Raw genomic sequence first — 18,847 nt, forward strand, 5'->3', positions numbered from 1 at the left:
CTGTAACACAGACCCAGACAGTCTCACTTCATCCCTCAGTCTTCTCAGCAGGACCTGGTGATCAACTGTGTCAAAGGCCGAGGACAGATCCAAGAGAACCAGAACAGTCTATTTTCACGAATCAGCCGACATCATGACGACATTTTCAGTAAGGCTGTCACCTCAGAGCGATGTTTGCGGAAGCCAGACTGAAACTTCTCATGAATGTGGCTGAAAGAAAGGGAGCTTATAAATAGGCCTGCATTTACCGAGGTTAGTAGGGTCTCAGCCTGGCTTTTTGAGCTAAGGCTCCACAATGGCATGTTTAAATGCATTGGGAAAAACCCCTTTGGAGAGGGAGAGGTTCACCATTTTGGCAACCCAGGGGCCAATTACATCAAACACTTTAATAAAGAGCCTAGATGGAAGTACGTCTGACGAGCAAATAGGGTTTCATCTTGTTCATCAGTGACGAAATATTGTCCATAGTTACCATAAAGGAGGACCACAAGGTGGAGACAGGCTCAGTGATAGCAGGGGTTCCTCACAAAAGGGGAGCAATTTTCTCATAAGATATTGAAAGCTGTAGATGTGAATATCAAAGATAAGGGCTGATTTAAATACCAATCGCTACTAAAGCTGCACAATACTACAAGAGCCTCTACCCCCCGATATCCAGTGTGACAGGAGTGTCCATCAAGCACCAAGATCTTCTCACCCATAACCCCTACCATCTATCACTCCGTCGTGACAGGCTTTCTCCCATCGCTCTCTATGTAAATAAACAGAAAGAGCAAGGAAGGAAGGAGATGGGGTGAAGGGCAGGAAATCAAAGAGACCCCCAGACAAGCATGAGATAAGACCTCACCATCAACAATCAAAGGGAGGACTGTTGCATCTGGAGACAATCATTGTCGGAGCCAGGAGAAAGGAAAATAACTAAATTTGAGGGTGGTGTGTGCTTGTGGAGCCGTAAGCAGGAAGTGAACACAAAGGAGATCGTTGAGGTTAGTGTAGACAGAATAATCTGTGAGCGAGTAGGGGGGGATACTTTTGAACAGAAACGGTTAACAAGCGGGTTTCTTTTGGTAGAACGATTTGAAAAATGAGTTAAGATGGGAGAGGAATCTATAATCCAATCGCTGAGACAATCATCAAAGGAACATGGTAAAGACCTGAGGGGTCCTTTAGAAGAAGATCACCTGTGTGAACACAAGCGTTACCTCACACAAGCAGAAGAGTTGCATCCCAGCGATACGATGCGATTCACAGAAATCCCTAGCCGATACAATACAAAGCGCTCTTCTTCACGATACGATTCAAAATCTATTTCCCGACTTAATTATAAGAGAATCAGGTTTTGATATGTGATCATTAGAAATGGTGAGGGCTTGAAAATTTAATGTAGTCAGCTTTCTTACCTTAAAAGCACAAAGCACAGTTTAAGGAACGCATGAACCGTTCCCTAAATGGTCGTTTTCAATAGAGCAAAACAAATTTAAAAAAAATTACATAATTCAGAATGGTGCGTTTAAGGCTAAAGTCGATGCATCGTGAATTCACCTGCAAATTAGACCGATGCCTTTTCTACCGAAGCAGCCACATCTTACACATTTGTATCGACGCACCAAAGAGAATCGTTGAATCTCGACATCCCTAAAACATAAATACTGCAAACTCTCAGTGATGACTGTTTAAATGGATAGTGCCGGGGGGCTCTAACCATTCCTGGCATCAAAGAATATTCGCCTTTTCAAATCTGTTCTACCTTTACCTTTAACTATCAGGAGCAGGTGTAGATTTCCAGAATGAAGTACAATAAGGTTTGTTGATGTTGAAAATGCACGTTTGAATTCATATTGCACTTCTTTATGTGAACAATACACTGATGCATTTGAAAAGACATAATTTGAACTACAAATCATCTACAACCCCTCATATGGTCGGAGATTGATGCTCATTACTCATTACCATGAGCTGCCCTCACTTTTAGATTCATCAAAAACGCGCGTTTACGATCAGATCTTGGTGTTCCGCGTCCTTCACGAATATGGATTAGATTTCCCTTGGCAGAAACCTGTATGTGTAAATTGGCGCAGGGATTTACTTATATCCGACATTGCAAATTCAGACTAAGTTCATGACTCGAAGGTGGCAAAGAGCCCAGTGCAGAAGGAACAAATTAAAACTGTATGGTGCATTTGAATGCAATAGAAGGCAAAACAAGCAGACATCCTGAGGGAGATGAACTATGGACAAGAAGCCAAAGGTGGCAAAAAAGAATGATGGTAAAACATGTAGTCTTTAAGCTCCCAAACACTAGTCAAATATTAAATTATGTTAAAGCTTCTGAGCAATGGCCCCCAGATGCAAACTTTTTTACATTTTTTCATCCAAATATGAGCCAAGTCTGAACAAGTTTATATTTTGAAAAAAGAAATTTCTCATTAGAGCTTAAATACAAAAAAAAATATGTAAAGTTATGGACAGAACTTGAGTTACCATTTATTTTAATACCCAAAAATTAATTTTAAACTTTAGTTAATCAAACCAGTGCACGCTTGAATTACTTTGAAAAGAACATGCATGATTTAGAATGAATTTGATAAATTAGCAAACTGTTGATATTAGTTAGTGTTGCAGTAGAGCAAACATTTTTATCCAATAAAAAACCCAGCATATGGTGTATACAGTAGCACGTTCCCCACGGCGGAGCTGCTCAAAGGATTGCTTCTTCATTTAACACAGGTTTTGGTGTACAGGAAGGAAACTGAAACTTAAATAGGACAATACACAGCCTTTTCAGGGGGGCCCCAGGCTCACCTGGACCTGGGAGGGGTAGGGTGGGGGGTCGTGGGTCTAAGTGGAGGAAGGGGGAGGGTCTGTCCACTGAAGTAGAACAATAGTGCGTCTGTTTTTGTAACCATGTGCACCTCGGTCTACAGTTTCCAGCAACCAGGTTGGACTCAAACAACAAGTCAAGGTTGCGACTTTGGAATGTTTAACTCCTCTTGTGCAAATATAGGTTTTAGATAGAGAGACGGACTCGCTCAAGTCTGGTGATCTATATTCAGATTCCTTTTTGTTTCAAAGACAAAGCCAGACATTTTTACCAAAATGAGAAGTATCGCAATGACTCGCCCACAGAATTTCTCCAACGTAACGTGTTTTTAAAGAAACGTCTCTCATTTGCATCGACTTCCCAGAGATCACAGTCAACACATTTGGGCGTGGTGCGCCTCTGTACACTCACAGGACTTCCTTTGGATAAACTCCCATCTACGAGGATCCACCGCTTGCCAAGCCGAGGACATGGCTGATGGAAAGTTTACATCCCATGCATGCTAACAAGGTAGAGGTCGAACGGAGCCACTCTCCGTGAGTGACAAACACCTCCACTTTTTTTTTTACCCTCATCATTTATTACCCTTACCCTTTACGGTATTAGTCAAATAAATTCATTTGTTTAATTCATTAGTGTTTTTATGATTTGAAATTGTGGTTTGGCCTTAAAACTGATTGTTGGTTTTGCGTATGATGCATTATTTTTTAATGGTAGCAAGCCATTATTTACATGCGCATATATACAGTATATATATACATATATGCATACATATTTATGTTGATCAGAAATGTCAACGTGTGTCCGTTACATCCCCGTTGTTGATTAAGATAAACAAACAATTTTCTCTCATATAAACCATGACTGAAAAATCTGTCTTATAGTAAGTAAGTAAGTAATATTTATTTATATAGGAGCAACAGTCTGGAAGGATTTCTCTCCTCTGGTCCTGAACCGTGTGCGAGGAACCATCAGTAGATTCTGATCCACAGACCTCAGAGCATGGTCATGTGGCCACTGAGATGTGCACTCATGTGACAGAGGTTGCTTTTTTTTTAGTATAAACAAATATGAGGCGTTATGGCTTCCAGCTGCTGATAATGTCAAACTATAATACGACTTATCGTTCAGCGGCAAGACAATGATTAATAACCGACATCTTCAGCCATCATTCATTCAAGCCGTTGCAGGTCATTGGTTATCCTTCGAGTGCCGACACAAACAAGCATCAACATATATTGTTTGACCATGGCTGGAATGATTGAATGTGGCTACTTTCCCAAGTATTATTTTTAACTGACAAAGAAACAATGTTTAAGAAAATCTAAGCAGTGGTCAGTAATATATCTAAGCAGCATTTTAGAAAAAGAGCAAGCTCACATTTTTTTCCTTTACACAACTGAAAACAGCTGATGCTTAACAACAATAATGCATTTTTAAAATACTGTTTACGAACCAAAATAGGTTCATCATATTCTAATGCAAAATGTTACTGTGGGTACTTTTACACGAGGCATTAATTGCACTTTAAACAGCATTACCGTGCAACATTTTTTCCAAAACTAGACGGTATTTCACCAACAAACTAGTCCATATTCTACGTCAGACGGCGTCGTGTTAAGATGAGTCAAGCCGTATTCCTGGCCTGGTGACTGCCTGCGGGGGAGCCAAGTGTGAGGCGGTTTCTAGCAGCGGGGGAGAGGACGTTGTCAGCCTGATCCCAGTTCTGCACGACAGGTTAGCACAGCTCAAGTAAAATATAATCCTGCATCCGTTTCCATCTCCCTCTGCCTTACCTCCCCTCCTCCTCCTCCACTTGCTTTGACTTTGTACCATCTTGTCCATTACACGGATTTCCTGTAGAGCAATCAAATGATTCAACCATCAAATGAACAAACCCCCTCACCAAGAACCCCGCTTTTTGTGGTTCGCAAACGGGCGATGTGGCGATGAGTGACGTGGGCAGGCGGCGGGAGAACAGGGCAAGATAATCAGAGAAAAGAGGTGGATGAAGTGAAACAGTGTAAAAGTGTCACAGCAGCTTAACCTTCAAAAATGCCCATGAGGGTGGAGTGGGAGGAGGTGTTCTTTGCCATTAAGAAAGAGAGAAAGAAAAGTGCAAGCGGGTGAAAGAGAAGGGATGATTGATGTGTTGAAGTAGAAAGAAACCGAGGATCTCGTTAAAGCCAGTAGAAAGGTACAGATGCCTGCAAAACAAACGTCTGCAGGGAGGGCGGGGGCTGCTTAGAAACTACAAGGGAAAAGTAGAACGAGCAAAAGAGCGAGCAAATGAGGGTAGCAGAGAGACATATGGAGTTTGGATAAGCTTTAAGAGGAACTCTGGAGCAGACATGCAATAGGTAAAAGAGACAACCAGGGAATTGGACAGAGGACAGGGAGAGGAGGAAGGCTTTGGAAAGGGATGGAGAGGGAGAGAGATTAGTCGGAAAGGCAGAGTAAGAGGATCGAGGACAGCAACAGACATTCCAATTACAGAAGCAGAAACGAGGGATTGATGACTAAGAGCAGTCGGAAGAAGAACAAAGGGGGAAAATTAGGTGAGGGGTAGAAGTACAGTTAAAGACAGCAGTTAAGGGATGGATTCATTATACAGAACAAAATACACAGTAGGTAGTTGGGGGGGAAAGTCAAACGGTAAAAGACACAGAGGGCGGAGGAGAAATTAACAAAAGATGGAGAAGTGCGACAGGAGAACAAAGGTAGAGTCGGTGTTGTTAACAGTCAATCGGTACAGAAGGCGGCTACAAAGAATGATCTTGTTAAAACAAAAAACTATACTAAAGAAACCTTGACACGCTAGTTTGTTGTTGTTGTTTGAATACATTTTTGATTCATTACACAAACTACCGTATGGATTATAATTTTGACTTCACCTTAATGTTTGGTTTGTTCTACAAAGCTTTGGTCTGATGAGCCGCTTGTTTTAAAGTAAAGCACAGAAACATTAACACAATAGAAGAGATAAGTTAGTTGCACAATCATAAAAACATTACAACACAAGAGTGGGTTTCACATTAGAGTTGCACGATATTGAAAATCTGTACGATATTTGACATTGGTGTTCTTGTTTTAATATAGATATTATTGTGAAATTATTCCTTCACCTTTACCATTACTGTAGGGCAGTGTTTTTCAACCTTTTTCGAGGCAGTTACACTTTTTCCATCAAATAAAAATAAAATCCTGAGGCACACCACCACCCAAAATATAAAAAATGGTAAATTTTTATGACTGCACCAATCAGTCCAATAACCATCTGATTGACATACACTGCAGCTCTTTTCTCTTATATTTGCATATAAATTATGTTTTTTAACTAATTAGGTAAAATTTGATATTTTCCAACGGCACACCTGACGATCTCCCAAGGCACACTAGTGTGTCACGGCACAGTGGTTGAAAAACACTGCTGAGGGGAGGTCCGGGGGGGAAGGAAAACAATGAGATATTTCCCTTTCGTTTATTTCGATGGGACTTGCGTCAGTTTCCCACGAAATTGAGCGACATTAGAGAGGAGCTGTAGGCGCGTCCCAATATCACCAAATCCATTATAAATCCCACCTCCTTGTACACGCACACATAACAGTTTATAAATGGCCTGACGCGAACAACTTAGCTCATTAGCATACAGCGAAGACGGACAGGTTTACACTTGTTTGGAAGTTCTGCGATCTTATAAGAACTTACAATATGTTTACCAAGGAGGTTGAAAGAGATTAGCTGCTGACTGGATCACTCATGTTTGAGTAGAGTCATACGCAAGTCTTAATTCCCTGTAAATACTGTGAAGTCAGCCTCCGCCGGCAAGAAGCGACGCCATAGACGGACAGAGACGTAGAACAACAACAAGACATAGAAGTACAAATTGACAACTTAACAGAGCGTGACACTGACAAAAAACAAGTGGCATCTTTGTCTTCTGGCTACACTCTCCTTTTGCAAAACAATATGGTATATAAAAAACAAAAAACTTGCCACTTGAAATCATTACACCACCATCATTAACCTACACAACCTCTGCTAGAGACTAAACACTAATAGTAAAAAACACTGCGGTAAAGACCCAAGAAGAAAAAAGGGAAGCAGTAAAAAGAGCATTACATATACAAACACAAGCTTACCTCAATGGATTAACGTGGGAGGAGGGCAAATGGAGACGTTTTCATGCTGCTGTCATCGCCACAGAGTGACTTAAATGTTTTCAATATCACATAAGGGCACTGCATCATTCACCATTCAATACAGGATCAATACTACAAACCACCTACCCCTCACAAACTACATTTAGACGCATTAAGGTGACTGCTAATGAGCATGCATGTGCATGCATTGATGTGCACGTAAGCTGTGAGGACACAGGACACAATGTCAAGGGCCTTCTGCCGTTAAATGTGCTGAGTGGACCAAGAGCTGAACACCAGAAACAAAAACATAGAGAAGAGAGAGGATGACAGGAAAAGGGCACCGGTCAGATAACCAGAAGAAAAGGTGAACAGCTGAGGTAAGACATTTCCAGTCTTGAATAGTAAACCCATCTTGAAGATCACAGGAAGGTATGTAGAGAAACACAAATAACATGATCAACATTGGGCTGTTTGACTGACTTGCAAGTTTACATTCAGACATGACCTCTACAAAGAGTGCGACATGAAAATGCAGGGTTCGGATTTCACCGCGACATTCACTGCACTTGCTGTGACCGTCAACCACACTTGCCGTGATGCCCTGAAAAATGCACCCATGTTTACGGCCACAACTTCCCGTGGCCCTTGGCTTTTATAATTTGTTAATAAATACTGGTAGCGCAATTGTTTTTATCGAATTAACACAATTAAATCGTCCCGACTTGACTTTTATTTAACATTTTCAACTATTCAATATCTAAACGGTAAAAGGTAAACAACATGGGCGCAGCCATTTTGGAAGCTTGTGTCAAAGGTTCACTGAACTTTGGTCAGGGTGCTAACTTTAAAAATGCTGAGCAAGGAAAATATGAAAAAAGGATAGATGAGGAATTACAGGCTTTTGAGAAAAAATTTAGCAAAATACACAACTTTTTAGGTAAGTTTATTTCATTGTTTAAATGCAGTGCTAAAAGTATTTAGTGGTTCGTTTGCCCTTGAAATCTCATTACTCATTTTACTTTTACATACATTCCAGTCATTCATTATCATGTTCTTGTAATTCTCTTTACTTAAACATTTATGCCAGGTGATCATTTATTCAAAGCCTTTTATTTAAGTTTGTAAATATTTGTTATAATACATATTTGTTTTAAATGAATAATAGCAGTAGAAGCACAAGATGTTAATGCATAGCTGATATGCTAAAATGACATTATGTCAAACCCAAGTGCATTATTTAGAAATGTTATTGCATTATTTGTTGCAAGTAAAATAAATGACAATATATTGAAGTTGTCACTTTACTTTCTTGTTGTTTTTAATAGGTGTTAACAAGAGCATGATATACAGTATATACTGTGCACTCACACTTTGGTGCCCCTACTTCGAATTAAATGTTTGCCTTGGTGCCCTTCCAACTTGCCTAGGTTCCCCAAAAACATATGCTCTTCTTTAAGGAAACACTTGCCTTGAACTTAAAAAGTTTAAATTCAAAGCCTGAAAATGTCAACATCCCATCATACCACCTCTGTTCATCCTTGGTGGTTCTGCAAAAGGACAGGTCATGACCCAAATCCAGTCCATCTGGATGGTTTCACACAAAAACATTTTAATTCGAGATTGTTGGAATGTCTTTTTGGGGGCTTTTCTCTGCATTGAAAGACTTGTCTTGCATGTTAAGGGGTACCTTCTGCTGTAACACATTCCTCAACGGCACCGTGCTCGACATAATTTAATCGAAATCGCAATATTAGATGATACTCGCAATTCAGAGAAGGATCATTTTCCATGATCAGTCAGCCCTAGTTACATCATAAGTGAACGTTGCCGTCTTAAACACCATTATAAATAAACAATTGTTGATATTAAGTTTCATCTCCTTGGTGTGTGTGTGACCTCTAAGTGAATGCACTATGATCTGATGTTGACAGGAGTACATTTTCAACATCATCTACTCTGGTGTGGTCATGTTTATAGAAACCCCTACATGGCCCTTTTCTTATTAATGACATTTGGCATTCGTTCCCAGTCGACGATTTCTGCTTATTTTCTTTTGGATCAAATGAGACTGACTCCAGCAGTCTGGCTATCCTGGGAGTCAAACACAAACATCGCTGTTAGGGGGGGGGTTCACATTATGAACTCAACTAGATCTGCCTCAGTGGGAGTGGAGGGTAGGGGGTCATTCTTGGAGATGGCGCTGTCACAACGAAAAATTTGGCGTTCCTGTCGTAGGAAAGCTCTTGTTACTTACTTGAAAACTTTGGATTAAAGGCAGTTAGTTTGAATACATAATTTACTTTCTGGACAAAATTATAAAAATTACATAAGCGTTTCTGTGGCACTTATTTTTCAATTGTTTAGCACAAGAGCCTTGCAACGGGTCTGGTGTCATGACAAAGAAAAGAGGCAATTATAAACAAATCCCCCCTTAGATCTAATGGAAAACAATGCGTCTTCTGGTTGATTGCTACAGTCGTCTTCATCACTTCTTGTGACAAGAGTCTTTGTTTTAAACACATCAATGGTCGCAAGGTGACAACGGTGATGGCATCCTCAAGGAATACAATGTTTCCATTCCCCAGCCACTTGATAATCAGAGATCTATAGAACTTTCATAGCCAGACAGAAGACATAAGCCGTTATTAGATATGTACAAGTCTCCACATTTCCAAAATAATGCCATCTTAAAAAAAAAAAAATCTGTCAGATTCGTGACGCAAACCAAGTGGCTTAGGTGTAATCGAGAAAACCAGTATTTCTTTCCCAAATCTTCCAAATATAGCTCTGCAAAACCATGGTAGATACATGAGCCATTATTGTTTAAGCTATAGTATTAAAATATAATGGAAATGTTACAAACTTTCACAACTAAAAGCAAAAGAAAGGATATTTAATGAAGAGATAAGTGCAAAGTGCTCCTAATTAAACACCAAGAAAAAATATATGTGCACCATGCAGTTTAATGTTCCGACACCTCATCGGAATATCTTTTGACTTGCAGGTTTTCACACCAATTCATCAACACCTTTGTACGAGTCTGCGGCAAAATTGACAGCGTTGACTGACTTCATCAAAAATAGTTCTGTTCAAGGTATTTAACTTGCCCATTATCCCCAATTCTTGAGCTTGGTCTTCTAGTGCATTTTAAATGACTTCTCACAGCACAAAGAGCAATTTGACTTTTTAACTTATATTAAAGGAGTAGGATTGTGATGAAACAAGTTATATTTTTTTCAATGTCTTCATCTGTCAGCACACCTCATTTTCCCCCAAACTTATAAAAAGAACCTGCTGGTTTACCATTACTCTAACCCATCATCCATCCATCCATCTAGGTATTTAGCTAGATAAGAGGTACTCAATATCCACATAATTAGGTGAAACCATTTTTCTCCCACAGTGAGTGTGTTGAAATAACAAGTCATAATAGAAAGCTGTCAGAATAATAAGGCTCATTAGGTGAAATGCCAAAAGTATTTGTTACAGCTATTGCACCAGTCACTAATTTCAAAATTAACGGGCCACAAAAAGACTCTCCATGCAGACACACCAACTTGGCATTAGTCTCACGTCTTCATCAAGTCAACAATTTAAAAACACAATTTTTACTACAACTCCCAGTATCGGAAAAGGAACGACAGGAGTGACGGGGGTTATTGATGTGTCATTATAACAAGACCTTGATTCATGCATGTGCTAAAACAGGACTTTAAAACACTGACGCACAAACACACATGACCTTTTCAAAATCCTGACATTCAGATGCTGCGAGCGAAATGCTTAGGACGCCTTATTTATACAAGACTTGACCGCTAAAGTCTGGGATGAAGAAAGGCCTAAATACCACATCCTCTTAAAGAGAAGGTAAAATAATCAGTGTTCTCCCTTGTTTAATTGAGCTTCATTCTGGTTGTAATGAAAAATGGTGTGGTGCTTGAAAGCGATAGCATTTTATGTCTGGATCCAGAGGGGGAGAGGAAAATGCAATTAGTCTTGGCTACAGCAACAGTGAGTCCACCCTAAACAAAAATACTACAGTAACAAAACTGTCAAGGATAAGCCTTTCCTTTTACAAAAATGCAGAATGTCCATTTAGAAGAATTAGCTTGTTGCTTTGAGCCAATTTATATCAATGTAAAGATGTGCCTAATGGGTTAAAAAGATTTCAAGAACATAGCTTTGGATTTTTCATTTGGATTTATTCCAGTCAGGAGTCGTCCAGAGAAGGAACACTTTAACCCAATTCTACACATGCTGTGATAACTACGAAGCCAGCTGATGTTGACCAAATTAAGAAGTTCTACAAAGTTGCCATTTATCTAAAAGCAGACCCAGTTTACATTTAAAAGGGCCCTACTACACTTTGTTCATTTAAATTGTAAGCAAGATGAAATCTTATAACCGATTAAAATGCAAGAGTTCATGCAACTAGTTCATTTTTTTTTTTTTACTAAAGTTTTCCTGACACTTACATGTAACGTACATATTTTTTTAACCAAATGAAAAGTGCAATACAAATAAAATGGATTATTATCATGTACAACACGTGCATTTCATCTCAGGATTGATTAAAATCCTCACTGGATAAATGCTTAACTACTTTTGAAAACATCTTACCCGTCACAAAACCTCAGTTTACCTTTTGAGGATTGGTAGAAATAGGCAAGGTCTTAATTACTCTACTCATGAAGATTTTTTCAAAATATGCTTCAGTGTTTATTTGTAAAAATAGGACCAAATACAATAAATGTTTAAAAATGATTTCATTGTTGGTTAACAATGGTGCATTTATTCAGTCTGTGTCACTTGCAATTTTAACAGGGATTTTGAATGAGTTTCTTAATGTGTTAATAAAAACTTTTAGAATGTTGATTTGTTAAGAAACTTGGAATATACCAGACTTATTTATTTGGGCCTATCCCAGCTTATAAAGAAAACAATAGGATTGCCTTTTTGATTTACATTTTTTATGAAAATAAGTTGAAGTTATTTTCATGTGGCTATGCGGCTACTTTTATCATTTTATAAGATCATTTTAAAATGGCTTTACACACTTGTGGTTGGCATGAGAGAAAATTGACAAAAGATCTTATTCCAATTTAATGACAATGAACATATTCTTTCGATCTCATTTAGAGATTGATCACATACATTTGATAATCGGTTTATATTTGGGGAAAAGGGGAAGAAAAAAAAAAAAAAACACAGTGCAAATTGTCACTGGCAAAAACCAGATTGTAGATTTAGTGGTATAGCACAAAATCTCTTCAGCAGGGTAAAGAAATTTGAAACCTGACAGTCCTATTTCATTACAAAGAGGTTGCATGCTTTTCATCTTCCCGTGGACTGACACGTCCGCCCGTCATAAACAGCTCAGGCTAGGAAAGGTGAGCCTGTCTGCACTAACCAGACCGCCGCCGTCACAATAAAAGCCCTGGACAGGAGAGAATAAAAAGCTGACTAGAACAAGGCGCTTGTATGTTCTCAACAGCATAAAGGGGGGTGGGAGTGGAATGGCGGGAGAGAAGGGGGCTTACAAGTGGTGGGTGGGAAAGAAGGGGAGGTGCAGCGTCGCCCGTCTCGTTCAGCCAGCACCGGTTTACTTTTGGAGGCAATCTTAAATAAGTCCAGAACTCACAATCATTGCAGCTGGCTGACAATAAGCCACCTGTTTCACTGAAACCCATCAGGGATGCTGGGTAGTTGCATCTGAAACTGGTTATTCTTCCAGGTATTTAAAAGAAAACAACCACCAGTTGATTTTAATAGAGCTGCCTCCCCCACCCCTGACCCCTTATGCCCACTAGTTTCTCAGGCACCCATCAAGCGACCCCCCCCACCCCTCCACCACCAAACCCTGTTCGCATGCAGAGCTTAGTCAGCCATAAAGACAATACAGCAGTGGTCTCACACCCCCCCCCCCCCCTACACTCCCAAACCCCCTTCTCATATAAGTCCACTCCTCTTCCAATAAAAACATCTCCATGGTAATAGGCCAAGCCTCTGTGACCCACATCCGTAGGCCCTCTCAAAATTGACTTGTTTGAGGGGGGGGGGGCAACTTGTGTATTAAAAAGTAATTCCAGTGATTAGAACAGAATCCCAACAGTTGACATATGTTTAAACCACAGAGAACCTTCTTCTGGAATGAAAAATATAAATCACCCAACAACACAAGATCAATTGTACTTAATAGCATTTCTCTTTAGAGAAGCAACGTGCATGTTACATCTGGTTTATGTCAAAGTGCAGTTAAGCAAACTCAAGCGTTGCTGCCGAGACTCTCCATCAATCGCAGACACGTCGCTGGAGAACAAAATGTGTACTGAACACAACATTCCAACAACAGTGACACACTTTGCTGCTGTTTTACTACCATCAAGTTATCCGTTATTACCCAATAAAGTTAACCTTATCACCATGTTTGGGTAGGGCTGAGTGGCCCTTGTTCATTCTCGGCAACAGATAGTGGGTTTCGGTATTTACAAGATCAGTTCCGGATGATTGTTTGGATATTAAATACAACTTATAGTTTGTATTACAACAATCATTAATTAGTGATAGCAATCTCGCAAGTGAGCAAAGGCTAATGATCATCAATTATAGTGAGATAGTCAACTTAATAAAGACGATTCAAATCGCACCTTCCAAGAATCAAGGACTTGTGAGCCAAGTGAAGTATTAAATGATGCAAGCGATAAACCTCCAGTGTAATAGTGAAGATGCTTCAGAGCAGGAGCACTGTTTGTCTAAGTGGTTTGGCTTCACAGCTACACAAAACAAGGTCAAAAGCGCCATGTTGTAAACAATAAAATCAAACTAAAACCCGTCTGCATATTTCTATTTCCCCACTCATAAATATGTATAACATCAGCATTGTTGCTTCTCCGTCTTCTTAGACTGCAGGTTAAGTTCCACAAGATGAGTTTGAAGAGGGAAGAAAAATTCTGCTGCATGAATAAATGACGAGGTTGTGGTTGTGAATAGTCATAAAAGCATGTCATTATAAACAACTTTAGAAAATGTATACACTATCTGTGTCAGGGCGGGAGACCTAGCCCTACATATTTGGCCTAATTACAGCACAATACAAATTGCTGGATGAGAGCAAGAGCAGAGAGACATTGTTAAAGTGATTTCATGCCACACATATTCATATGTTAATAGGCTAAACTACATACCAGGGATGTTTTTGCTCATGTCTGGGCCTATAGAACCAGGTCAGAGTACCTGAGGGCTACCTCAGCCTCATTCGAGTGGAAAACTTGATAATTTACTCGCGTAAAGAAAGTCAGCTTTGATTATTTGTTTTACTGAAAGTACCAGCTACAGGTTCTTCCGGTAGAAATGTAAATGCCTTAAAGCAGTACATAAGCTAGGGACAGATTGATATTGACAGACAGAATGGGGCAGGTTCTGTTACGAGGACACCCTATTCCTAAGCGTTTCATAATTTAATTATTGAAAATAGGACTAAAGAAAAACACTTTGGATCAAAAATAAAAAATGTATATCTTGAAACAGTTGGTAAAACAAGCCCTGAGACTCCCATCGAGATAGCATAGAAGCTCACTCTTTTGCGTAGAGTCATGTGCTGTGTCTCAAATCGCATACTTGAGTACTCAAAGTTAGTATTTTTAGTGCGCAAGTGCGTCTCAATTCTTAGTATGCGAAATTTAGTGCGCCATACACACTAAAACGCCCACAAAACAGAGTATGGTTCGATGGACACTATCTACACTAAACAGCTCCATCTTAGTGACGTTGTAAACGGAAGTTATATAAATATATATACATATATATATATATATATATATATATATTTACAGGTGTATTTTCAGCAGCAGTAGAAGGATGAAACGTCTTCGCTGCTGATACCAGCTTAAATGTCTCGCGAATATTTTGATTCTCATGTTTTTTCTTTATTTCTTTTCCAAACTTGCAAAACGTGATGCCAGCAGGTGGCGATAGTGTTCATACAGCTGGTTGAAACCATTGTTAAATAGAAGTAGAAGAAGAAGCTGTCGTGTCATTTCCTGTTAGTGTGTAGCAGCAGAGTTTGATTTGAGACATACTATCTGTGGAGAATTTGCGTACTAGTTAGTATGTACACTATCCTGATGCATACTAACTTCTAGTATACTAAGAGAAGTATGCGATTTGAGACACAGCAATGATCAACAGAAGGCAAAAGAGGGGAAAACCTCAAAATCTACCTTAGAAGTTACTATTTCAAAAGTTGACCATGTTCAAGGGGGAGATTTCTCTTTGGGCCTCTGTAGATCTGAGCTCACATCATGGTGGCCATGATGTGAGCTCAGATCTACGAAAGAAATCTAAAAAAAAAAAGTCACCATTTATTTACACTGCTCTTATTTGTTTTTTTGCTTAAGATAACTATGGACAATCCAAAGTTTGAGGAGTCAACCTCGCACCATTTTTAAAATCATCGACGACAACAATATCATTTTTTAAGACCCTCTTTTTTCCAAGAGTAGGGCGTCATAATAAATTAAAATGTCATTTTCTTTGGATTATTCAAGATGATTTAAGGCATTTAATCGATGCCTCGAGAGAGAGATCACGAGCGCACTTTGCTTTCTGAACTACAGTATTCACGTCCGTATTAAGAGTCGTTTCTACTCCATTGTTATCCACTGGACTGACACCCATAATGGGTGAGGAGGGTGAGGGGGATTTAAGGACAGAAGTCCTGAGAAGACATGCTGGACTTTCCGGTTTGTTGAGCACCTGCGGGAGAAGAAAAGCACCTTTTGCTTCCACAGCAGCCACACCTTGTATCAGCTCAACATGGCGCTTGACTCATCGACCGAAACTCGGTTCGAAACCAAAAGTTCAAGACAACAATATGACAACAAGTTTTCAAGAACTTGAATCCGACTGATAAACGAGAGTTAATGTAGGTTTATAGACGAGTCCAGGAGCTCCAGGGGCGGAGGGACACACCGACGGTGACAGGTGGATACAACAAGTTCGCGTCGAAACCCGGGGATCATGTTCGCTCCAGGTGGACTTTTTTTCTTACCGTTCTGGAGAAGCCCGGACAGAACCAGGGACAGAAACCAGGTCATTCCTCTGAAGTCGCGCCAATTTCGGGCGTCACGTCTCGCCATAGTCTCGATCCAAGTCCTTCTTCCCAAGACCAGGTACGAAGACTCGTCCGAACACACGGTAGTATCTGCTCAAAAAAATTAACAAACTCGCTCCAGAAACGTTTCCCGACTACAACTGGCGATTTTTGTTTCAAATAAGTGTCCAAAAATGCGGCTTTTAGTGAGCAATAGATAAAAAAAAAGGTTGAGTTATTCCTTGTGAAGCAGCTGACGCACCGGTCGGTAATGAAGTGCTGCTCCGCGCTCCAGCAAATAGTTCCTCCCAGAGAGCGCTGCTGTCCGACTGCTAACTGGATGACGTCACTGGGAGGAGGCGCGTCACCAGAACTGAACCCCTCCTGAAGAGACTGATGAGGTTCGGGAGGGGGGCCCACTTGTTGACACAATGTAGATAATCATTAAATACTTGCAATAATGAAAGTGAAAATGATTTGAAGTAAAACGCTCTGGTATTGTTTTTAAAATAAAACTAAGATAAAAGTGTTTACTGTGTTAAAAAAATACATTTTAAAATAAACAAAGTATATGATTCTATTACAAACTGCAATAGTTTAAAAGCTCATAATCCAAAATGTATTATTAAGTTATTACTTCTTGTAGTACCCCATGCTATCTATCCATATATCTATCTATCTATCATTAATATTAAGATATTTCAATATGAATGACTGAGATTAGCTGCTATTTTTGAGTCTATCTATCTATCTATCTATCTATCTATCTATCTATCTATCTATCTATCTATCCATCCATCCATCCATCCATCCATCCATCCATCCATCCATCCATCCATCCATCCATCCATCCATCCATCCATCCATCCATCCATCCATCCATCCATCCATCCATCCATCCATCCATCCATCCATCCATCCATCCATCCATCCATCCATCCATCCATCCATCCATCCATCCATCATTATTACGATAATTCAATATGAATGACAGACATTAGAAGCTATTTTTGAGTCCTTGTCCCTGAATGAAATAATAAAATATTGGTGTATGCTTATGGTTGAATAATCCAGATATCAAATTAAATTGCTGCCTTAAACAAAATTAAATGTTACTATTATTTCACACAAACCATTCGATAAAAGAATAATCAGAGAGCACAGACTTCTCCCAAGATTTCCAACCATCCAATATTATTTAAATTGTATTAATATACAGTAAACAAATGTATTATGCAAGGATGGGCACGTTTAGTATCACTCTGCAGAGTGACACATCTTCAAATCATTTTTTGGATACACTGTACATGTATTGTTATTTAAAAAAACACAACTAAAATCATCTGAAATCCTCCTGTTGTTGAGTTATTTTACTTAAAGACCAAAAAAGTACCGCATAATCTCCCTGGCAGACGTGACAAAAAAGCAACAGTGAAGCACAACACATTATGTGTGTGTGTTACCAGGCATTGTGTTGATGTGAGATTGTTCTGCAATCAAACTCTCATTTCCAAGCGAGAATTAAAAAGCAAAACCCCATCTGACGACAATCCTCATCGTAATTGCAATAACAAAACACATTGACAAACAAACAAACTTCCACATCATTACTCTCAGTCAATTATGAAGGACCGTCGAGGTTCGTGTTTCCAGACGATTCTAGCGCCATCTGCTGTTCGCTTGAACAATCAGATCTGACATGTTCATCAACTCCAGCACAACACATGCCAAAATCAATTATCATCCATTAAAGATCACAGCGTCGGTCAGTAAAACAAAGAGGCATCAGCTTGTAGATCCATTTTCTTGCTCACTGATGAAGAGATTGTTATTTTCTCCTCCATGAAAAAATAGGATGAAATCTTCTCCTCCTGGATCTCGGTGGCAGAGCAGAGGCATTATCTGGTTTAGGTCTAATCCCTATACCCAAGTGTTTTACAGCCAATGTAATTACATCTCCATAAGTCCCAGTGTTTAAAGCGAGCAGCTTCCCTTCTGATTAGTGTCACTCTCTCTTTTTTTCTTTCTTTCTGCCGACTAGAGAGCAGATCCTCGAGATGGTGCTGATCTGGGGGTCAAACAACGTCCTGGATACCCGGACAAATGGAGCGAAGAGGAAGAAAGATGTGAGTTATTTATAGTCCCCAAGAAATATGGAGACCCTTCAGCGGCTGGATGCTGAATAATTTCAATTTGTTTATATTTAGATCAGTCAAACTTAATCACACGTGTGGTCAGACTCTTTTAACAGTTGAGGTCAAGGGTCAAACTAAATTAATAATTACTAAACCATCTGTGTGGTGTTGTCTTCTCATTCCTGAAGACTTGATCTTTCAAAACGATCTTGACGTTTGTCCTCCTTCACAAAACACCTAAATAAAATTCATCATTTTAACTTTTTATTGGAAGTCTCTCTGTAATTATTGCCGTCAATATGCTCTGGTACTTACCTTATCTTACCAGGCCTAGAGTTTCACACATGGGTCAAGGTCAGCATGGAAATAAATGTTCAAACAGTGCCTGACCCTGAACCCTTTGTGTGAGGGCAGCCCAGGGGTCTAAGGTGTGCATTGTTAAAGATAAACAGAAGGATGAGTCATGAATACTTTAACATGGTTAAAAGATCAGAGAAGCATTATAGTGTCAGAGCAACCTTAAAATGCAAGGTTTCTGTTTATGTTGGAAACTGCTCCCGTAGTCAGCAAAACAAACTGTAAGTAAGTAAGTAAGTAATTTGTATTTATATAGCGCTTTTCCAGACCAGGGCCACAAAGCGCTTAAACAATCAAA

The 18,847-nt window shown here is 39.5% G+C and overlaps 1 protein-coding gene across 3 annotated transcripts in view; it reads right to left on the bottom strand.

Annotated features, from left to right (window-relative positions):
- The window catches only part of LOC148067682 (nectin-2), a 126,630-nt gene extending 110,276 nt beyond the window's left edge, over nucleotides 1-16,354 (bottom strand). Inside the window, exon 1 of one of the 3 annotated variants that reach the window (XM_087805104.1) lies at nucleotides 16,016-16,353. In XM_087805104.1, coding sequence (XP_087661230.1) covers nucleotides 16,016-16,103 — 88 coding nt within the window. In that variant the 5' untranslated portion in view covers nucleotides 16,104-16,353. Of the gene's footprint in view, nucleotides 1-16,015 lie in introns of all 3 variants that reach the window. The other 2 variants (XM_087805103.1, XM_087805102.1) reach the window with 2 other exon arrangements.
- Between the last annotated feature and the right edge of the window lie 2,493 nt (nucleotides 16,355-18,847).

Source organism: Callionymus lyra, chromosome 13 (assembly GCF_982586985.1).
Source record: "Callionymus lyra chromosome 13, fCalLyr1.hap1.1, whole genome shotgun sequence".
Classification (NCBI taxonomy): domain Eukaryota; kingdom Metazoa; phylum Chordata; class Actinopteri; order Syngnathiformes; family Callionymidae; genus Callionymus; species Callionymus lyra.